Source organism: Pleurodeles waltl, chromosome 1_1 (assembly GCF_031143425.1).
Source record: "Pleurodeles waltl isolate 20211129_DDA chromosome 1_1, aPleWal1.hap1.20221129, whole genome shotgun sequence".
NCBI classification, from domain to species: Eukaryota; Metazoa; Chordata; class Amphibia; order Caudata; family Salamandridae; genus Pleurodeles; species Pleurodeles waltl.
Genome location: NC_090436.1, coordinates 5,654,886 through 5,678,589, shown reverse-complemented (window position 1 = coordinate 5,678,589; position 23,704 = coordinate 5,654,886). Strand labels below are relative to the sequence as shown.

Here is a 23,704-nt window from a genome sequence, read left to right as displayed (position 1 = left end):
CGACACCTACTGAAGGAGCTTAAAAAGACATGAAGATTTTTTTCCTTAAAGGTCTGAAAACTTACTTGTGGAAATCCACACTTGGACCTTGAGTAGTTGATGGCTTCCTAACAATCTCATTACTTATCACACTATCGATCTTATCTGGTGTAAATCTACCTGACGCCCCACCTGTGTAACACCTGCTCCACAGAGTACCAAAAAGAAACAATACAATGTACTACAGAGATATTAATTCTGCAATAACTAGAGTTCTGTCTCTAACAAAACAGGCTGTGTTCGCTAACATGAGACTGCTGGTTGTTCGTTAAAAAGGATCAGTGAGGTGGAAAAGTAATGAAAACATGACATTTTATTCATTCCTTTCTGAGAGATGCATGAAGTCTGAAAACACAATGCATGCAGGTGGCCAGACCAATTCGCTTCTGCTGCGCATGATTGTATGTGGTCCATGCCTTCCCCAGTCAACCAGTGCCTACTGTACAAAGTTATTTCTCCAGCTCACATATATTGACCTTGAACCTTTGAATTGTTAACTGAACTGTCCTCTCCTGGGTTACCCAAGAGAACAAAAAACATTTCTACAACAAAAACACAGGGTGTAGACTAATTCTGAGAGAACCTCAGTGTCCTCCATTCTGTTACCCGTCACAAACCTTTCTGTTGGCATTGACTGTACACCCACCACTGTGCATCGCCAACATAGAGGGAGAGTATTACAATCATCACCACACCTATGCGATTCCTCTTTGGGTAGAAAGTCCTATTGTTGCTTGTCCACTAGACGCAAGCGTTGTCTGCGGCAAACTCAACTCTTGAGGCAGACAACCCTGCAACATTGTTTTGTGTTACAAGATGACCTTTTCTTTCTTGATGTTAACAGCATCAAGATTTCTTCAGTTGGCTGTTCACACAACATTAGTTGGGCAACGTAACTTTTCAACCTCGGACTCATTTGTGAGTTTGTCAAAGACTGTAGCCAAACTGCCCTTGGAAGTGCCATGGACCACACCAAAGCAGCCACACAAGGCTGTGTTTACGCATTTACGAGGTTGCGTTCTTGTAACCACTGAAATCAACCCTAGTGCCAAGGATGGCGTTGGACACCATTTTGCTGTGGATGTCTGAAGTAGTAGGCTTCATATTTCACTTGGTCTCACATTTGTGTTTAGGGAGACTGCTGGTTCACTGACCTTTAGAATCAGTCTTGTTCAAATTGTGTTCTTTATTTTTTTTCAGATGGTCGATCAGATTTTTTTGTTTGCTGAAACGCCTCCCACACTGAGGACATCCATATGGCTTTGGCACTGGGTGCATTTTATGATGTTTAATAAAGGAAGTGGGGTCTGGGAAACTCTCGCCACATTCACAACACAAAAAAGGGTTTTCTCCTGCATGCGACAACTCATGCGCAGTCAGCTGCGAGTACTGGCTGAACCCTTTGCCGCACTCGTTGCACTTGAACAACTTCTCCATCTGCTGATGCTTAACCAACTGTGAGCGCAAGTTGAAAGTTTTCCCGCATTCATCACAAGTGAAAACTTTTTCGACTACGTGGCTTTGCTGGTGTCTGTACAGTTGCACTTTGTGAGTGAACTCCTGTCCGCATTCCTCACAGGAATGCATTACTCTTGTGTGTGCGCGCATGTGTTTGTTCAACGAAGCTGTGCTAACAAAAGCCTTTTTGCATTCAGTACACGGGTATGGTTTCTCATCTGTGTGAGAAAGTTTGTGCGTTGTTAGGTGTATTTTCCGTGAAAACCCTTTCCCACACTCGTCACATTCGTATTTGTGCGTTGCGAAGAAGTCTGATGAGTCACTTGAACTCTCCTCACTTTCTATGTCTGTTTCTCCACTGAAACCAGGCCCACTTTCCTCATCGGCAGGTGACGGCGCATCACTGACACCCAGTCCGCTTTCTATACCTGTAGGCAATGGAAGGTCACTTTCTGGACCTGTAGAAGACTGAGCGCAACTGATATCCACTCCATTTTCTAGATCCATGGATGACTGTGCTCCACTGACACTCTGACCACTCTCTTGTCCTGTAGATAATGGCTCTCCACTGGAGCTCTGCCTACTTTCAGGACATGTTGACAACTGAACTTCCCCAACACTGGAAGCACATTCCGGACCAGATGAGGACTGGACAACGCAGAAACCTTGACCTCTTTCTGTAGTAGTACCGAGCTGGTCAACTGCATGCCTCTTCTCATGTTTATAGAGGTTTCCTAAGCGACGGAAGCTCATCCCACACACGCTACACACACGCGATCCACTGCTTTGGTGGCTTTTCTTATGAACATTAAGACTGGATTGCTTTCTAAATCTTTTCCCGCACTCGCTGCATTCATATGGCTTCTCCCTTTTGTGGCTTCTCTGGTGCATGCGAAGGGCAGAGCTTCGACGGAAGCCTTGCCCACAATCACTGCATTCATACGGTCTCTCTCCTGTGTGATCCCGGGAAGTTCTGGTGGATGAGGCTAACTTTTTGATCTCTCTTTCAAACGCAGTGGATTGTCGGCGTTTCTTCCTCATGATTTGGTTTTTCTGCTTACGTGGTGATTTTGGCTCTTTGTGGATGGCTGCTGCTAACTTGGAATAATACCGCTCATTTGTATCTTTTCCTGGAATGGGTACATATGATTCCACATCTCCAGGAAAATTATCATTATTACGCTTCAAGTATTTATTACTGGGGCTGCTCCCTGTTGGTTTAAAAGAGAGGGAAAAAGCTTTATTACAATAGATAAGAACACATTACAAGTGCAACATCAGCATTCACCGACTTAAACCAACTGAAAGCAATCAATTGTTTCCTTTTCTGCTACAATGAAGCAGTGTTTATAGTCTCTTAAGAGTACACAATGGTTTGCCAGTTCCAGTATAAGTGCTAGAAAACAAGATGTTCTGAAGAGGCAGCTGCTCCCTTTAAGGGAGTTACGGTAATACTCAACTCAAACCATCGGCTGCCTCCGCTTTCATGGGAAGAGGGGCTCTGACTTGTGTTCTGTGCAGAAGCTGGTACCCTAGTCTTCTTGGGTATCCTTCATGAGGTCACAGAATTTGGCATCTACCTCATTCAATGTCAGGACCCCATCCCTGCTTTCACCCGAGAACAGTTCCCACAAGAAAGTGTCATCATTTTCCACTGCCACTCTCCTACCTTCACAGGCTCTTTCAAAGGCAGAAAAACATTTGATGTTGTCATCACTTTCAGTGTATTTGGGGGGGGTGTGTGTGTGGGGTGGGGGGGAGGGGGAATAACTCCTTTTGGGAGTTGTAGGTTGAAAGATCCCTCTTTCTCCCTAGTTATTTGAATGCTGCCACCAGGGATGTGTCCAAGTCCCATCTCTCTTCTTTTTATCTCTATGTCCAAAAGCTGGGCTTCTAAAGTCAGTCTTTTGGTCAATCTAGCTAGAATCTAGCTAGAGCTTCCTCCTCATCTGAGGGGGCTCCTACTTATGAGACATGGAAGCTCTCATCTCCCTGCTCCACAGTGTCTATTGAGGAGTCTTGGTTTGCGGAGGTTGAAGGTTCCCTCTCTTCCACAGGGTTCTTGGTTTCATGCTCTGCCATAAGTTTCATAAGTGTGTCTGCAGTAGCTTGATAACCAGGGTGAATGTTGTATGCCTTGCAGAGTGCCCTTAGACTTAATCTCATCCAAGGGGTAAGGTCGAGCTCCTGAGGCTGGTTATTTGCTTCAGACATGTTTACTTTACTTAAGTTGGGATCCTTTTAACTCTTGGACAATTTTTGCAAACTTTTAAAAACGTTTGAAAAAAAAAAAAATTAAGGCCTGAAGTCTTTTTAGTTCGAATCACCAAGGCTCTGGCAATTAATTTTCACAATTTAGAAACATAGTCTAATTAAAAAATACAGCTGGCTACAGACAATTTTTAAGAGTATCAGAAAATGCAAAGTCTTGCCACATCTGAAACACAACATGCTGGTGGCTGGTTCTCTATATAGTCTGCAAAAAGGATTTACACTGTGCAGAGAGTCCGGGCAACTACACCTTGATACCCGGAGGCAAAAACAGATCACTTAATGCTCTATTTTAGTGGTAGCTTGATCGAGCAGTTAGGCTAATCCAGGAGATGTGCGAAGCATTTGTTGTACTCACAGTATCAATAAATGTTGACGCAGAATAACTCAAGAACAATTTACAAAAATACTTCAGATTTGTATAAAATTGTTAAGACCAAGATCATCAAAATCAGATAAGTACTTTTTACGTAATGATTTTTCGAAAGTTTAGAAAATGTTCTGTTTCTGTGCATAACTACGCATCGTAGGAATCAAAGGGAGAAAATTAAAAAAAATATATATAAAAATCAAGGCAGTGCTCTTACAAGTGTCACCTTTTGTTTCCGGGTTGAGGTCGTCGCGATATTCTTTGAACCAGCCAGAGAAATTCAGGCAGCTCCCAGTTCCAGCAGGAGCAGCGGCTGAAGGTCTGGGGCGCCACAGGGAAGGGGACTACATGGAAATGCACTGCACAGGGGGACTTAAGAGTTAAGTCAGGTGGGTCCTCTTGTACGGTGGAGGTCACAAGGTTTGGGGGACCCCTAGAGCAGAGCTGGTTCTCAGATGCAGGGGCCAGGGAGGCAGAGTGCAGAGCAGACAGGTCAGCCAAAGGTAGGGCATCAGGGAGCCTTTTGAGCCAGGTGCTGGTCACTTGGAGGGTGGTTTGCAGGTCAGTAGGGACATGCTGGGGGGTTTTCTTGAGTGTCCTGAAGTCCCTCGACTGGTGCATGCTCCTGGTCCTTGGAGAGTCCGGGGTGGACTTTTCTCCTGGGGTTCCAACACCCCTGGCTATTGCAGGGTTTAGCCACTGGAGGTTGCAGTGCCACCAAACCGGGCATACACGCAGGGTTTGTCCTCTGGGTGCACCGGGTAGAATTTGGTCTGGGTGCTGTGTCTGGCTCATTGTTCAGTGAACAGGACTTTACTGGTTCTTGTCTGCTGGGAGCAGGAAGTGACACCTTCACTCTGGAGGGAGGTTCTTGGTGATTGAAGGGTGGCGGTCCTCTGGGGTTTCTGAGAGTCCGTCTGATGTCTAGTCGACCCCTCAGCAGTAATTGTCAAGTCCTGGTTGCAGCAGGCAGGGTTTGGCGTCATTTTCTTTGTGCAGCAGGTCTTCTGTTCTCGAACCTTGTGTCCTCTTTGTTGCTGGCCTTCTTGTGTCCGTTGAATATGATCTGTAGGTTTAGGGATGCCCACGGTAGGTGTTTAGGGGAGTATCTAGCAGTGGCCAATAGGCCACTTACCTTAGGATGGCTACACCCACTATGTGATCACATCCTGTGGGAATGGGTCACATACCTGACAGGCTATTTTCCTGCCATCCAAGATGGAGGAAAATGGAATGGAGTGCTCACCTCGCCTGCCACTCCTGAGGGGTCGTGCAGGCTGGGGGGACCACTCCTAGTCTTTGTGGATTTTCCTCCCACCAGAGGTGAGGGTTTGAAATGGAGGTGGCCATCTGCTGCTAGCAGTAGGGCTGGGGGTCAAGTTTTAAGGGCAACAGTGCACATTACTGGGGGAGGAGGTGTAACACTGCTGCCCAGGAAGAGCTTTGTTTGCTGGTCCCAGGGAGCAGAGGTTCTCTCCCCAGGGATCCAGGACCCTGCCTGGTGGTGACAGGATGGTTTGAACTAGCCAGCAACTGTGCCAGGGTGGTGTAGGTTTTGCAGGGGAACCTCTAAGGTGGCCTCTCGGTACATTTTATAATAAATCCAATACTGGTACCAGTGAAGATTTATTACTCTGAGTTCGTTGATACCAAACAGCCCAGTATTCAGAGGCCATCATATAGCTGGGAAACTTGTAATGACCAGTGCTCAGCACATGTATTTACTATGGCTTCCCTGTACACTTACTATGCCTTAAGGTTTTGTAAACACACAGTAGGGGCAGATTTGCTCATGCAAACATATGCCCTCACATGTATTACAGTGCACCCTGCCTTAGGGCTGTAAGACCTGCCAGAGGGGTGACTTACCTACAGTGCGTGTGGTGTTAATGGACAGGGCACTCCTGGCGAGTGCCATGTCGAGTTTGCAACTTTTAAAATACACCTCGTCATGCACTTGCATTGGCAGTCTACATGAGGCTATTGTGGGGGTCTCCCTGAGTGGCACAATTGGTGCTGCGGTTCTGGGGGTGCCCCCTTTAGCACCCATGGCCTGGGTACTATGGGCACCATTTGCTAGGGACTTACACGGGTGACTGAAGCACCAATAAACAGCACACTGTCAGGGAAAAACATCTGGCCCTGGGAACCTGTTTGGAAGGGACCCAGGGAACTTACAATTTTGAAATCACATCATTATCCAGGAAAAAAGTGGGGGGCTAACAATGCAAAGAGGCCTTTCTCACACCTTACCCATAGGCGGCTTGAAAGGATGGGAGCATTTTCCGAAGCAGCATGTTCTAGATGCGACTCAGAGTTCTTCCACATGGTCTCGGAGTGCAGAGATATTTCGCGGTACAGGACCAAGTTTTTCTCTACACTTTACCAAATCAGAGAGCGCCCAGTCAGCTGCTCCCCCTCCGTCACTCTACTGGGGATCATGGAGGACATGGAAGGCCCTAGGGAAGAACATTCCTTGGTGGGAATGGGGGGTGGGGGGAAATCACAGCTGTCAAAAGGGAGATCAAATGACAGTGGAAATCAGCCCAAGTCCCCTCACAAGTTGAGTGGACAGAGGCGATAGAATGGCGTGCGAAACTAGAGGCACGATGTACACAGCAAAGTGTTGCCCGCACAAACACTGCAAGATCTGGGGGGAGATGGTGGAATCATTACAATATACGTGTGCCCTAGAGAACACGTCAGAGACCCTATAAGCTCAGGAGCCATGGCACTCGCAAATTGTCCACATTGTAGTGCTTACAGTGTGTCTTTTATGTACTTTCATTGCTTTTTCAATTGTGTTTTCGTCAAGTTATGGAGCTTGTATAAACTCCATTAAATAAGTTTATCAAGCCTCTCAATATTGACTTTGCTTTGCGACATATGACTTTCTTCCCGAGGTGCAGTACTCCTGATTTGGCCAAATAAAATTGTGGTGCATTTTACATACATACATACATATATATATATATATATATATATATATATATATATATATATATATATATATATATATGGAAAATGTCACTTACCCAGTGTACATCTGTTCGTGGCATGTGTAGCTGCAGATTCACATGCTGTGCACATCCCGCCATCTGGTGTTGGGCTCGGAGTGTTACAAGTTGTTTTTCTTCGAAGAAGTCTTTTCGAGTCACAAGACCGAGGGACTCCTCCCATTTCGACTCCATTGCGCATGGGCGTCGACTCCATCTTAGATTGTTTTCCCCACAGAGGGTGAGGTAGGAGTTGTGTATGCTAGTAATAGTGCCCATGCAATGGAGTGAATGCGTATGTACATAATGAAGTTTAAAGTAATATATTTGCAAATGTACAAATGTTTAAGATCTACTTCTACAGGGAGTGCAGAATTATTAGGCAAGTTGTATTTTTGAGGATTAATTTTATTATTGAACAACAACCATGTTCTCAATGAACCCAAAAAACTGATTAATATCAAAGCTGAATATTTTTGGAAGTAGTTTTTAGTTTGTTTTTAGTTTTAGCTATGTTAGGGGGATATCTGTGTGTGCAGGTGACTATTACTGTGCATAATTATTAGGCAACTTAACAAAAAAATATATATACCCATTTCAATTATTTATTATTACCAGTGAAACCAATATAACATCTCAACATTCACAAATATACATTTCTGACATTCAAAAACAAAACAAAAACAAATCAGTGACCAATCTAGCCACCTTTCTTTGCAAGGACACTCAAAAGCCTGCCATCCATGGATTCTGTCAGTGTTTTGATCTGTTCACCATCAACATTGCGTGCAGCAGCAACCACAGCCTCCCAGACACTGTTCAGAGAGGTGTACTGTTTTCCCTCCTTGTAAATCTCACATTTGATGATGGACCACAGGTTCTCAATGGGGTTCAGATCAGGTGAACAAGGAGGCCATGTCATTAGATTTCCTTCTTTTATACCCTTTCTTGCCAGCCACGCTGTGTAGTACTTGGACGCGTGTGATGGAGCATTGTCCTGCATGAAAATCATGTTTTTCTTGAAGGATGCAGACTTCTTCCTGTACCACTGCTTGAAGAAGGTGTCTTCCAGGAACTGGCAGTAGGACTGGGAGTTGAGCTTGACTCCATCCTCAACCCGAAAAGGCCCCACAAGCTCATCTTTGATGATACCAGCCCAAACCAGTACTCCACCTCCACCTTGCTGGCGTCTGAGTCGGACTGGAGCTCTCTGCCCTTTACCAATCCAGCCACGGGCCCATCCATCTGGCCCATCAAGACTCACTCTCATTTCATCAGTCCATAAAACCTTAGAAAAATCAGTCTTGAGATATTTCTTGGCCCAGTCTTGACGTTTCAGCTTGTGTGTCTTGTTCAGTGGTGGTCGTCTTTCAGCCTTTCTTACCTTGGCCATGTCTCTGAGTATTGCACACCTTGTGCTTTTGGGCACTCCAGTGATGTTGCAGCTCTGAAATATGGCCAAACTGGTGGCAAGTGGCATCGTGGCAGCTGCACGCTTGACTTTTCTCAGTTCATGGGCAGTTATTTTGCGCCTTGGTTTTTCCACACGCTTCTTGCGACCCTGTTGACTATTTTGAATGAAACGCTTGATTGTTTGATGATGACACTTCAGAAGCTTTGCAATTTTAAGAGTGCTGCATCCCTCTGCAAGATATCTCACTATTTTTGACTTTTCTGAGCCTGTCAAGTCCTTCTTTTGACCCATTTTGCCAAAGGAAAGGAAGTTGCCTAATAATTATGCACACCTGATATAGGGTGTTGATGTCATTAGACTACACCCCTTCTCATTACAGAGATGCACATCACCTAATATGCTTAATTGGTAGTAGGCTTTCGAGCCTATACAGCTTGGAGTAAGACAACATGCATAAAGAGGATGATGTGGTCAAAATACTCATTTGCCTAATAATTCTGCACTCCCTGTAAACGTCTACAGGCTCCCGGGGAGGCGGGTGGGCGCATGTGAATCTGCAGCGACTAATGCCACGAACAGATGTACACTGGGTAAGTGACATTTTCCGTTCGATGGCATGTGTAGCTGCAGATACACATGCTGTGCATAGACTAGTAAGCAGTTATCTCCCCAAAAGCGGTGGTTCAGCCTGTAGGAGTTGAAGTAGTTTGAAATAATGTTCTTAGTACAGCTTGGCCTACTGTGGCTTGTTGTGCAGTTAACACATCTACACAGTAGTGCTTGGTAAATGTATGAGGCGTAGACCATGTTGCTGCCTTACATAATTCGTTCATTGGAATATTTCCTAGAAAGGCCATGGTAGCACCTTTCTTTCTGGTTGAGTGTGCCTTTGGTGTAATAGGCAGTTCTCTTTTAGCTTTAAGATAGCAGGTTTGAATGCACTTAACTATCCACCTGGCAATGCCTTGTTTTGAAATTGGATTTCCTGTATGAGGTTTTTGAAAGGCAATAAATAGTTGTTTTGTCTTTCGAATTTGTTTTGTTCTGTCATTGTAGTACATTAGTGCTCTTTTGATGTCTAATGTATGTAGTGCTCTTTCAGCTACAGAATTTGGCTGTGGGAAGAACACTGGTAATTCTACAGTTTGATTCAAGTGGAACAGTGAGATTACTTTTGGTAAAAATTTAGGATTTGTCCGTAGAACAACTTTATTTTTGTGTATTTGAATAAACGGTTCTTGAATGGTAAATGCTTGAATTTCACTCACTCTTCTTAGAGATGTGATGGCAATTAAAAATGCAACTTTCCACGTTAAGTATTGCATTTCACAAGAGTGCATGGGCTCAAAAGGTGGACCCATGAGTCGTGTTAAGACAATGTTGAGGTTCCATGAAGGAACTAGTGGTGTTCTTGGTGGTATAATTCTCTTTAGGCCTTCCATAAACGCTTTTATGACTGGTATCCTAAATAATGAAGTTGAGTGCGTAATTTGCAGGTAAGCTGAAATTGCAGTAAGATGTATTTTAATGGAAGAGAAAGCTAGTTTTGATTTTTGCAAATGTAGTAAGTATCCTACTATATCTTTTGCAGATGCGTGTAAAGGTTGAATTTGATTATTATGGCAGTAATAAACAAATCTTTTCCACTTATTTGCATAGCAGTGTCTAGTGGTAGGTCTTCTAGCTTGTTTTATGACTTCCATACATTCCTGTGTGAGGTCTAAGTGCACGAATTCTATGATTTCAGGAGCCAAATTGCTAGATTCAGCGATGCTGGATTTGGATGTCTGATCTGTTTGTGTTGTGTTAACAGATCTGGTCTGTTGGGTAGTTTGACATGAGGTACTACTGAAAGGTCTAGTAGTGTTGCGTACCAAGGTTGCCTCGCCCATGTTGGTGCTATTAGTATGAGTTTGAGTTTGTTTTGACTAAACTTGTTTACTAGATATGGAAGAAGTGGGAGAGCGGGGAAAAGCGTACGCAAATATCCCTGACCAGTTCATCCATAGTGCATTGCCCTGAGACTGATGTTGTGGGTACCTGGATGCGAAGTTTTGGCATTTTGAGTTTTCTTTTGTTTCAAATAGATCTATTTGTGGCGTTCCCCACAGTCTGAAGTAAGTGTTCAGTATTTGGGGGTGAATTTCCCATTCTTGGATCTGTTGGTGATCCCGAGAGAGATTATCTGCTAACTGATTCTGAATCCCTGGAATAAATTGTGCTATTAGGCGAATGTGGTTGTGAATCGCCCAATGGCATATTTTTTGTGTTAGGAGACACAACTGTGTCAAGTGTGTTCCTCCCTGTTTGGTATTAGGTAATACATTGTTGTCATGTTGTCTGTTTTGACAAGAGTGTATTTGTTGGTTATTATGGGTTGAAATGCTTTCAGAGCTAGAAATACCGCTAACAGTTCTAAGTGGTTTATATGAAACTGTTTTTGCTGAATGTCCCATTGTCCTTGGATGCTGTCTTGATCGAGGTGTGCTCCCCACCCTGTCATGGAAGCATCTGTTGTTATTACGTATTGTGGCACTGGGTCTTGAAAAGGCTGCCCTTGGTTTAAATTTATACTGTTCCACCATTGAAGCGAGGTGTGTGTTTGGCTGTCTATCAACACCACATCTAGAAGTTGACCCTGTGCTTGTGTCCATTGTGTTGCTAGGCACTGTTGTAAGGGCCGCATGTGCAGCCTTGCGTTTGGGACAATGGCTATGCATGATGACATCATGCCTAGAAGTTTCATCACCAATTTGCCCTGTATCTTTTGGTTTGGATACATGGCTTGTATTACATTGTGAAATGTTTGGACTCTTTGTGGACTTGGAGTGGCAATTGCTTTTACTGTGTTGATTGTTGCTCCTAGGTATTGCTGTGTTTGACACGGCAGAAGGTGTGACTGAGTAATTGATTGAGAAACCTAGTTTGTGTAGGGTTTCTATGACATAATTTGTGTGTTGTGAACACTGTATTTGCGTGTTGGTTTTGATTAACCAATCGTCTAGGTACGGGAACACATGTATTTGCTGCCTCCTGATATGTGTAGCTACTACTGCTAGACATTTTGTAAAAACTCTTGGCGCAGTTGTTATTCCGAATGGCAACACTTTGAATTGGTAATGTATCCCTTGGAATACAAACCTTAGGTACTTTATGTGTGAAGGATGTATTGGTATATGGAAATATGCATCCTTTAGATCCAGTGTTGTCATGTAGTCTTGTTGTTTGAGCAGTGGGATTAGTTCTTGTAATGTAACCATGTGAAAGTGGTCTGATTTGATGTATGTATTTAATATTCTGAGATCTAGTATAGGTCTTAGACTTTTGTCTTTTTTGGGTATCAGAAAGTACAGTGAGTAAACTCCTGTGTTTAGTTCTTGTTTTGGTACTAATTCTATTGCCTCTTTTTGAAGCAATGCTTGAACTTCTAATCCTAGAAGATTTATATGTTGTTTTGACATACTGTCTGTTTTCGGTGGGACTGTTGGAGGGAATTTGAGAAATTCTATGCAATAACCATGCTGGATAATTGCTAGTACCCAAGTATCTGTTGTTATCTCCTCCCAATGTTTGTAAAATTGGCTTAGTCTTCCCCCCCACAGGTGTTATGTGATGGGGATGTGTGACTTGTAAGTCACTGCTTATTTTGAGGAGTTTTGGGGCTTTGGAATTTTCCTCTATTTTTTTGGAATTGTCCCCCTCTATATTGCCCCCGAAAACTTCCCCGCTGATATTGGCTTTGGTAAGTGGGCCTTGTTTGTGATGTTGTGGTTTCTGTAGGTTGTCCTCGAAACCCTCCCCTAAAAGGTGTTTTACGAAATGTGCCTCTGCTCTGCGGGGAGTAGAGTGCGCCCATGGCTTTTGCTGTATCAGTGTCTTTCTTGAGTTTATCAATAGCAGTGTCGACTTCCGGCCCAAACAACTGCTGTTCATTAAATGGCATATTTAGCACGGCTTGTTGAATTTCCGGCTTGAACCCTGAGTGCATCAGTGGAGGAGTTGCTACTGGTGATGTGTGCACTGATGGTGGTGGAGACGGTGGTGGAGGTGTTTTCCTTGCCACCTTTGCCTGTGGCTCCTTGTCCTTTCCTTAAAAGGCAAGTTTTCTTTTTATTTTAATTGGGGGAAGAGTGGTTATCTTCCCTGTGTCTTGTTGAATGTGGAGCCTCCTTTGAGTATAGTCTGGCTCTACTGCTTGAAGTTCCTCTCCGAATCTATGTTTTTGCATTTGGGAGGACAATCCTTGTTCCTCTGTATAGGAACCTGTTTTCGGCTCCGAGGCTGGATGTTTCGGAACCGAAACTTTTTCGGACGTCTTTTTAGGCTCCGAATAAACCTTTGTAATTTTTGGCGTGGTGGTGTTTCGGTGGCGAATTTGTTCGGTGCCGCTGTCACGGTGCCGAAATTTCTCTGAGCCGATGTCTCGGGTCCAAGATTGCTGTGTGGCGGTATCTCGACCGGAGTCGGATGACTTCGACACCAGCGTGCCCTTTTTCGGTGCCTTGGATCGGTCACCTATTTTTTGGGTTAAGCCATGGCCTGTTGGCGGTGGCGTCCCCTGGGCTTTTGTTGACTTCTCGTGAGTTATGTTTCAACGTCTTACTCACGGTTTTCGGCATTTCTTCGGCCTCGAGCTCTTCCGAGTCCGACTCGTGGATAGAGAAAGCTTCCTCTTCCTCCTCGAAACGCTCTTGTCCTGTCGGCGTCTACGCCATCTGCAGTCTTCTGGCTCTTCGGTCTCTTAACGTCTTTCTCGACCGAAACGCTCGACAGGCCTCACCAGTATCTTCCTTGTGCTCTGGGGACAAGCACAAGTTACAGACCAGATGCTGATCCGTATACAGATACTTGTTATGGCATTTTGGACAGAAGCGGAATGGGGTCCGTTCCATCAGCCTTGAAGTCACACGTGGCCGGGCCTACCAGGCCCCGACGGGGGAATCGAAAAAACCCCGAAGGGCCACCGGAGCTTTTCAAAATTCGGTGTCGATCTGTTGTAACTAACCCGATACCGAACGCAAACAATACCGAAGTTTTTTCCGAGATTCTAACTAACTTCCCGACCCGAAACACGGAGCGAAAAGGAACACGTCCGAACCCGATGGCAGAAAAAAAACAATCTAAGATGGAGTCGACGCCCATGCGCAATGGAGTCGAAATGGGAGGAGTCCCTCGGTCTCGTGACTCGAAAAGACTTCTTCGAAGAAAAACAACAATATATATATATATGGAAAACGTCACTTACCCAGTATCGGCTACATTGCGCATGGGCATCGACTCCATCTTAGATTGTTTTCCCCGCAGAGGGTGAGGTAGGAGTTGTGTATTATAGTAATAGTGCCCATACAATGGAGTAAACATGTATGTACATAATGTAGTTTAAAGTGATATATTTACAAATTTACAAATGTTTAAGATCAACTTCAAAATGGCTACAGGCTCCCGGGGAGGCGGGTGGGCGCATGTGAATCTGCAGCGTCTCATGCCACGAACAGATGTACACTGGGTAAGTGACATTTTCCGTTCGATGGCATGTGTAGCTGCAGATACACATGCTGTCTATAGACTAGTAAGCAGTTATCTCCCCAAAAGCGGTGGTTCAGCCTGTAGGAGTTGAAGTTGTTTGAAACAAAGTTCGTAGTACTGCTTGTCCTACTGTGGCTTGTTGTGCTGTTAACACATCCATGCAGTAGTGCTTGGTAAACCTATGAGGCGTAGAACATGTGTCTGCCTTACATATTTCAGTCATTGGAATGTTTCCTAGAAAGGCCATGGTAGCACCTTTCTTTCTAGTTGAGTGTGCCCTAGGTGTAATAGGCAGTTCTCTTTTTGCTTTGAGATAACAGGTTTGAATGCATTTAACTATCCATCTAGCAATGCCTTGTTTTGAAATTGGATTACCTGTGTGAGGTTTTTGGAAAGCAACAAATAATTGTTTTGTTTTCCGAATTTGTTTTGTTCTGTCAATGTAGTACATTAACGCTCTTTTGATGTCTAATGTATTCAGTGCTCTCTCAACTACAGAATCTGGCTGTGGGAAGAACACTGGTAGTTCTACTGTTTGATTCAAGTGGAACGGTGATATGACTTTTGGTATAAATTTAGGATTTGTACGTAGAACTACTTTATGCTTGTGTATTTGAATAAATGGTTCTTGTATGGTAAATGCTTGGATTTCACGGACTCTTCTTAGAGATGTGATGACAATCAGAAATGCAACTTTCCATGTTAAATATTGCATTTCACATGAGTGCATGGGTTCAAATGGTGGCCCCATGAGTCGTGTTAAGACAATGTTGAGGTTCCACGAAGGAACTGGTGGTGTTCTTGGTGGTATAATTCTTTTTAGGCCTTCCATAAATGCTTTTATGACTGGTATCCTAAACAGTGAAGTTGAGTGGGTAATTTGCAGGTAAGCTGAAATTGCGGTAATATGTATTTTAATGGATGAAAAAGCTAGTTTTGACTTTTGCAAATGTAGCAAATAGCTTACAATGTCTTTAGCAGGTGCGTGTAAGGGTTGAATTTGAATATTATGGCAATAATAAACAAACCTTTTCCACTTATTTGCATAGCAATGTCTAGTGGTTAGTTTTCTAGCTTGTTTTATGACTTCCATACATTCCTGTGTAAGGTCTAAATGTCCGAACTCTAAGACTTCAGGAGCCAAATTGCTAGATTCAGCGATACTGTCTGATCTGTTGATTGTGTTGAGTTAACAGATCTGGTCTGTTTGGTAGTTTGATATGAGGCACTACTGAGAGGTCTAGTAGTGTTGTATACCATGGTTGTCTTGCCCAAGTTGGTGCTATGAGTATGAGTTTGAGTTTGTTTTGACTCAACTTGTTTACTAGATATGGAAGGAGTGGGAGAGGGGGGAAAGCGTATGCAACTATCCCTGACCAACTCATCCATAACGCATTGCCCAGAGACTGATCTTATGGTGTAAAGAAATGGCTCCCTGTTGCAGTTACCCCCCACTTTTTGCCTATACTGATGCTGACTTGACTGAGAAGTGTGCTGGGACCCTGCTAACCAGGCCCCAGCACCAGTGTTCTTTCACCTAAAATGTACCATTGTTTCCACAATTGGCAGACCCTGGCATCCAGATAAGTCCCTTGTAACTGGTACCTCTGGTACCAAGGGCCCTGATGCCAGGGAAGGTCTCTAAGGGCTGCAGCATGTATTATGCCACCCTAGAGACCCCTCACTCAGCACAGACACACTGCTTACAAGCCTGTGTGTGCTAGTGAGAACAAAATGAGTAAGTCGACATAGCACTCCCCTCAGGGTGCCATGCCAGCCTCTCACTGCCTATGCAGTATAGGTAAGACACCCCTCTAGCAGGCCTTACAGCCCCAAGGCAGGGTGCACTATACCATAGGTGAGGGTACCAGTGCATGAGCACTGTACCCCTACAGTGTCTAAGCAAAACCTTAGACATTGTAAGTGCAGGGTAGCCATAAGAGTATATGGTCTGGGAGTCTGTTTTACACGAACTCCACAGCACCATAATGGCTACACTGAAAACTGGGAAGTTTGGTATCAAACTTCTCAGCACAATAAATGCACACTGATGGCAGTGTACATTTTATTGCAAAATACACCCCAGAGGGCACCTTAGAGGTGCCCCCTGAAACTTAACCGACTGTCTGTGTAGGCTGACTAGTTCCAGCAGCCTGCCACACTAGAGACATGTTGCTGGCCCCATGGGGAGAGTGCCTTTGTCACTCTGAGGCCAGTAACAAAGCCTGCACTGGGTGGAGATGCTAACACCTCCCCCAGGCAGGAGCTGTAACACCTGGCGGTGAGCCTCAAAGGCTCACCCCTTTGTCACAGCCCAGCAGGGCACTCCAGCTTAGTGGAGTTGCCTGCCCCCCTCCGGCCACGGCCCCCACTTTTGGCGGCAAGGCTGGAGGGAACAAAGAAAGCAACAAGGAGGAGTCACTGGCCAGTCAGGACAGCCCCTAAGGTGTCCTGAGCTGAGGTGACTAACTTTTAGAAATCCTCCATCTTGCAGATGGAGGATTCCCCCAATAGGGTTAGGATTGTGACCCCCTCCCCTTGGGAGGAGGCACAAAGAGGATGTACCCACCCTCAGGGCTAGTAGCCATTGGCTACTAACCCCCCAGACCTAAACACGCCCTTAAATTTAGTATTTAAGGGCTACCCTGAACCCTAGAAAATTAGATTCCTGCAACAAGAAGAAGGACTGCCTAGCTGAAAACCCCTGCAGAGGAAGACCAGAAGACAACAACTGCCTTGGCCCCAGAAACTCACCAGCCTGTCTCCTGCCTTCCAAAGAACTCTGCTCCAGCGACGCCTTCCAAAGGGACCAGCGACCTCTGAATCCTCTGAGGACTGCCCTGCTTCGACGACGACAAGAAACTCCCGAGGACAGCGGACCTGCTCCAAAAAGACTGCAACTTTGTTTCAAGAAGCAGCTTTAAAGAACCCTGCAACTCCCCGCAAGAAGCGTGAGACTTGCAACACTGCACCCGGCGACCCCGACTCGGCTGGTGGAGAACCAACACCTCAGGGAGGACCCCCGGACTACTCTACGACTGTGAGTACCAAAACCTGTCCCCCCTGAGCCCCCACAGCGCCGCCTGCAGAGGGAATCCCGAGGCTTCCCCTGACCGCGACTCTCTGAAACCTAAGTCCCGACGCCTGGAAAAGACCCTGCACCCGCAGCCCCCAGGACCTGAAGGACCGGACTTTCACTGCAGAAGTGACCCCCAGGAGTCCCTCTCCCTTGCCCAAGTGGAGGTTTCCCCGAGGAAGCCCCCCCTTGCCTGCCTGCAGCGCTGAAGAGATCCCTTGATCTCTCATTGACTTACATTGCGAACCCAACGCTTGTTCTAACACTGCACCCGGCCGCCCCCGCGCCGCTGAGGGTGAAATTTCTGTGTGGGCTTGTGTCCCCCCCGGTGCCCTACAAAACCCCCCTGGTCTGCCCTCCGAAGACGCGGGTACTTACCTGCAAACAGACCGGAACCGGGGCACCCCCTTCTCTCCATTATAGCCTATGCGTTTTGGGCACCACTTTGAACTCTGCACCTGACCGGCCCTGAGCTGCTGGTGTGGTAACTTTGGGGTTGCTCTGAACCCCCAACGGTGGGCTACCTTGGACCAAGAACTGAACCCTGTAAGTGTCTTACTTACCTGGTAAAACTAACAAAAACTTATCTCCCCCAGGAACTGTGAAAATTGCACTAAGTGTCCACTTTTGAAATAGCTATTTGTGAATAACTTGAAAAGTATACATGCAATTGAAATGATTCAAAGTTCCTAATGTACTTACCTGCAATACCTTTCAAACAAGATATTACATGTTAAATTTGAACCTGTGGTTCTTAAAATAAACTAAGAAAAGATATTTTTCTATACAAAACCTATTGGCTGGATTTGTCCCTGAGTGTGTGTACCTCATTTATTGTCTATGTGTATGTACAACAAATGCTTAACACTACTCCTTGGATAAGCCTACTGCTCGACCACACTACCAAAAAATAGAGCATTAGTATTATCTATTTTTACCACTATTTTACCTCTAAGGGGAACCCTTGGATTCTGTGCATGCTATTCCTTACTTTGAAATAGCACATACAGAGCCAACTTCCTACATATGGGTACCTGGATGCGAAGTTTTGGCATTTTGCGTTTTCTTTTGTCGCAAACAGGTCTATTTGTGGTGTTCCCCAATTTTGGAAGTAAGTGTTTAGTACTTGGGGATGAATTTCCCATTCGTGGATCTGTTGGTGATCCCAAGAGAGATTGTCTGCTAATTGATTCTGTATCCCTGGAATGAACTGTGCTATTAGGCGAATGTGGTTGTGTATCGCCCAATGCCATATTTTCTGTGTCAGGAGACACAACTGTGTTGAGTGTGTTCCTCCCTGTTTGTTTAGGTAATACATCGTTGTCATGTTGTCTGTTTTGACAAGAATGTGTTTGTGGCTTAATTTTGGTTGAAATGCTTTTAACGCTAGAAATACTGCCAATAGTTCTAAGTGATTTATGTGAAACTGTTTTTGCCGAGAGTCCCATTGGCAAGTTTTCTTTTTATTTTAATTGGGGGAAGAGTGGTTATCTTCCCTGTGTCCTTTTGAATGTGGAGCCTCCTTTGAGTGTAGTCTGGCTCCATTGATTCTAGTTCTTGTCCGAACTTATGTCCTTGCATTTGGGAGGACAATCCCTCTTCCTCTGTGTAGGAACCTGATTTCGGTTCCGATGCTGGATGTTTCAGAATGGAAACCTTTTCGGTAGCCTTTTTCGGCTCCGACGACACTTTCTTTATTTTCGGCGTCGTGATCTCTCGGTGCCGACCCATTTTGGAGCCGCTGTCTCGGGCTCGAGATTGCTGTGTGCCAGTATCTCGACCGGAGTCGGATGACTTCGACACAAGCGTGCCCTTTTTCGGTGCCGATGGTCGATCACCTATTTTACGGGTTAAGCCATGGCGTCCCCTGGGCTTTTGTGGTCTTCTTGTGAGTTTTATGTTTCGACGTCTTAGTCACAATTTTAGGCGTTTCTTCGGGATCGAGCTCGTCAGAGTCTGACTCCTGGATGGAGAAGCTTTCCTCTTCCTCCTCCAAATGCCTTTGTCCTGTCGGCGCCGACGCCATTTGCAGTCTTCTTGCTCTTCGGTCTCTTAATGTCTTCCTCGACTGAAACGCTCGACAGGCTTCACACGTCTCTTCTTTGTGTTCTGGAGACAAACACAAGTTACAGACCAGGTGCTGATCTGTATACGGATACTTGTTGTGACATTTTGGGCAGAAGCGGAATGGGGTCCGTTCCATCAGTCTTGAAGAGACACGTGGCCGGGCCGACCAGGCCCCGACGGGGGATCGAAAAAACCCCGAAGGGCCACCGGAGCTCTTCAAAAATCGGTGTCGATCTGTAGTAACTAACCCGATACCGAACGCAAACAATACCGTCGATTTTTCCGAAATTCTAACTAACTTTCCGAACCGAAACACGGAGCGAAAAGGAATACATCCGAACCCGATGGCGGAAAAAAAACAATCAAAGATGGAGTCGACGCCCATGCGCAATGGAGCCGAAAGGGGAGGAGTCCCTCGGTCTCGTGACTCGAAAGACTTCTTAGAAGAAAAACAACTTGTAACACTCCGAGCCCAACACTAGATGGCGGGATGTGCAAAGCATGTGAATCTGCAGCTACACATGCCATCGAACACATATATATATATTCACATACATACACACTTTTGATGCAGGACAGTCATCAATTTCTTCTTCATAAAATGTGAATTTTCTACCTTCAATTAGGTGACCTTCACAAACAGTGAAAGTGTTTATCATTAACTAAAAAGCATGTTTCATTCCCTTTGCAGGGAGCCCTCTGAAGAACGAACCAGCCGGAAGCGCCAGTGGGTGACCTCACCTAAACCTACAGCGTACGCACTAGAAATACCAAATTCTAGCTTCGAACAGAAGAACATGAATCTTCTATGAGCTCCCCGAAGTGTCTGTTTTCTTTCATAAGAAACTGGTCCTGTGTTGATTTGAACTCCTTTTGCAGTAAGTTGAAAATATCCCTTCCTAGTCCCATGGCAGACATTGTTGGCCATGCAGAGGCCATCAAGGGATGGCTAGTGGAGGCTAGTAACAAGCGTGCACCCCCTCGTAAAGTTACACAGATGAGACGTCATGAAGCCACCAAATAGTTCTCAGAAGAGCTAGAAGCAGATTAAATGGAATTCAGGAGGCCAGAACACAGATGGCGTAAGGACTGCGTCAAAGATCCTAAGGGAATCTTTGTAAGACTATTCAAAGAGTATAAACAACTGATTAAACAAGCTGAAACTACCTTCTTTAACCAATAATATACTGAATTGTACTAATCACTCAAAAGTGATATTTAAAAATGGTCTCTGAGCTTTCAAGTCCAGACAGAACCATTCTTCCTATTACTCCATTTCAACACTTATGCAAGTCTCTCAATTCATTATCAGCAAGATTGAGTCCACCAAAAAGCGAGCATCACTGCTAGACTGGGGCACAATACCACAGCGAACAATACTGATGAGAAAAATCCCTTTTATCTTTCATCGTTCTCTGAGATCAGTGAGGAGGAATTCATGGTCCTACTAACAAACATTAAATCAGGCTCTCCTAACAATACCTGTCCCCAAAATATTTTAAAACCAGTATCCACTTTACCCCCTGATGTGGCACTATCACTTCTCAACAACTCTATTAATCAAGGAATTGTTCCTAGTCCCTTTAAAGAGGCACTAGTGGTCCGACTCCAAAAGAAAGTAGATGAGAACCCTCTCAACTTAAAAAAAATATATCATCCAATTTCCTTACTTACCTACCTGGCAATTCTCGAGGCACATGTAGGTGCCTTTGTTCCTTCCTCGAAGATACAGACTATCTGGACACTTACCAAGCTGGTTTCTGACAGCACACTTTGCAGAAGCAGTTATCCTAGCGGGTACAGATGATTTGCATGAAGCGGTTGATAAAGGTAAGACACAGGCCCTCGTTCTGCTCAATCTCTTAGTGGCCTTTGACACAATCAATCATAATCTCTTGGTTGACCTTGTCGGGCTGCAGGTCTCCAGGACTTTGCTACTAATTGGGTGGCTTCTTTTTTACAAGATACATCACAATCTGTCAGGCTGTCCGGCTTCAAGTCCCCCCTAGTACAGCTAAATTGTGAAGTGCCACGAGGACCTTCGCTTTCTCCACACCTCTTCAACCTATACATTCACCCCCTGGTCCATTCGCTCAAAAAAAATGTAAGTTAAACTATGTAACTATGCTGATGATATGCAGCTTCTGCTTATAGTGGACAACACTCCTAGTGCTAAAATGCACCTTCAAGGCACGACACTACTCACCCGTGACTGGATGAAAACCATTTAAAACTTAACTCTGAAAACACAGACCGTTATAACTGAAAACAAGTTTAATCTTTAGAGTCCATAATTTTGACCGTCTAAAATGGACTGGATTGCACCCCCCACAACCCCCACAGTAAAAAGCCTTGACATTATTATAGATGAGGACCGAACTCTGAAACCACAGATTGGTTCGGTGGTATCCTCTTGTTTCTTCCAACTGCGAAGTTAAGAAGATAACGAGGATCTATGTCTGACTATGAGAACTCTTAATATATTGGTAGCATAATGCTGTCTGTACAAAAATCGGGGATAATTCTGAATTGTAAAAGTACGAGAACAGGGGTGGCAAGAATTATGCACAAATTATGGAGTCTCTTTTCTACTAGAATCATTGAACCTGACTGAGGCCCAGGGCCCTAAATATCTAGCTTAATTGATGAAACCACAAGGATGACTTGGGCCCGGTCATTCCAGTTCTTCAGAAATCGGTGCAGGAAGGCGGACAGAAGTCTAGTGTTCCACTCCAGTTATTATGCATCCCTTAGCGAGAGCCTTTGAAGGAACTCTAAGGCACAAACGTCTGTACATGGTGCATATGGCAGCGGCGAAGAGATCCGGCCAGGTTTCTCCCCCTATGCCACCAGCTCAGCTCATCTGCCTTGGTGTTCAAGGGTCCCGCTAGGTGTTTCGCAATCAGTGCAATCCCATGATGTTCGATTCACCTCCAGAGGCACAGTGCCATCTGGTATCGGACCCAGGACCACTTGGTGGTGCTGTTCTCTGTAAGATTCTGCACTAGCTTCCCCCGGATGGATAGCAGAAAGGCCTCCACTGACGGATAACTTGCCCACAACTCCAATATATTGATATGGAGCTGGGTTGCTGCTGATGTCAAGAGTACTCTGATCTCCACCTCTCCCAGGTGAACTCCCTGGCGCAAAAATAATGCATCTGTCACCTCTGTCAGCGGTAAGGAGAGGGGCCTAACACTGGTCAGACTGGAGTCGATCAGCCACCACTGTAGATCTTGTCCAGTCTCCTCTGAAACCTGGATGACACCGGACATGTTTTCTTGGGGATGGGACCACTGAGCCTTCAGATTCCACTGCAAAGCCCGCATATGCTACGTGGCACAGTTGACAAGCTGAATGCAGGAAGCCAGCAGCCAATAAGTCTTAAAGCTGCTATCAATGAGATCCAGGGCAGAGGTTGAAATATTGGGATTTTAGGGAGGAAGCCATGGACTTGCTGTAATGGAGGGAAGGCCTTGAACTGCAACATGTCCAAGACACGTCTTGGGATGCAAAGTCCCTGAAAATTGTTAGGTGCCACTTCAGCTCTTAGTCTACCCTGAACAGCAGCAAACGTTGATAGGACTGCAGGATGAGTATATGAAAATACGGAGGTCCAAGACCATCATTCAATAGCCCTGTTACAGGACAGGCAGAACCTAAACAAACATGAGCATTTTGAATGTGTTCTACTGCAGGAAGGCACTCAAGTGGCAGATGTCTAAATTAGGCATTGATTCTTCTTTGGCCCGAGGAAATAGCAGGAATAACAACCCATCCTTAATTCAGAGTCTGGAACCCTACTGATGGTTTCTTTGGAATGTAGACATTGCACCTCTGCACTAAGATGAGTGCAGTTGAGAGAGAATCTGATGTGAGAGGAAGCTACGGCAGGTCAGAAAGAAGCAGAAGGGCATGGCCATGCTGAACGATCTGGAAGACCCATCTGCTGGATGTGTTAGATGGGTTGGACGTTCACCATGTGTTGAATCCTGCCTCCCAGAGGGTGGATGTGCTCAGTTAAGGGCAAACTAAAGTGGCTTGTTATGTTATGTTATAAAATTTATAAAGTGCATGGCTACCCTAGGACCTCCCAGCACTGTCTGACCGCAGCCTGAACTAGGCAGAGGGGACAGCCAGGTTTTAAGTGCCTTACGAAAGTTATATTCATGGCTTATAAGACGAAGTCGGGGAGGAAGGGAGTGCCACAGCTTGGCACCACCCCATCTAGCTTTTTTAACTCTAGGTAGGGTGGCCAGAGCTGCTGAGGCCGACCTCAGGTCTCTGTTAGGCTTATAGAAGGAAGCAAGGTTCTTTGATAGCGGAGGACCTCTGTTGTAAAGATACCTGTGAATACAGCACAAAGCCTTACATTTTATGTGCTGTTTCACAGGCAACCAGCATAACGAAACTAATGCTGATTTAACAGAGGTACGTCTGGGGATGTCCAGTAGAAGGCGGGCTGCCGCATTTTGTACCAACTGCAG

General features: G+C 45.2%; 1 protein-coding gene across 2 annotated transcripts in view; it reads right to left on the bottom strand.

Annotated features, from left to right (window-relative positions):
* Positions 1 to 334: 334 nt before the first annotated feature.
* LOC138249767 (uncharacterized) overlaps positions 335 to 23,704 on the bottom strand; it is a 142,824-nt gene continuing 119,454 nt past the window's right edge. For both annotated transcript variants that reach the window (XM_069203878.1, XM_069203965.1), the window contains one exon: positions 335 to 2,708. In XM_069203878.1, coding sequence (XP_069059979.1) covers positions 1,186 to 2,708 — 1,523 coding nt within the window. In that variant the 3' untranslated portion in view covers positions 335 to 1,185. The remainder of the gene's footprint in view (positions 2,709 to 23,704) is intronic.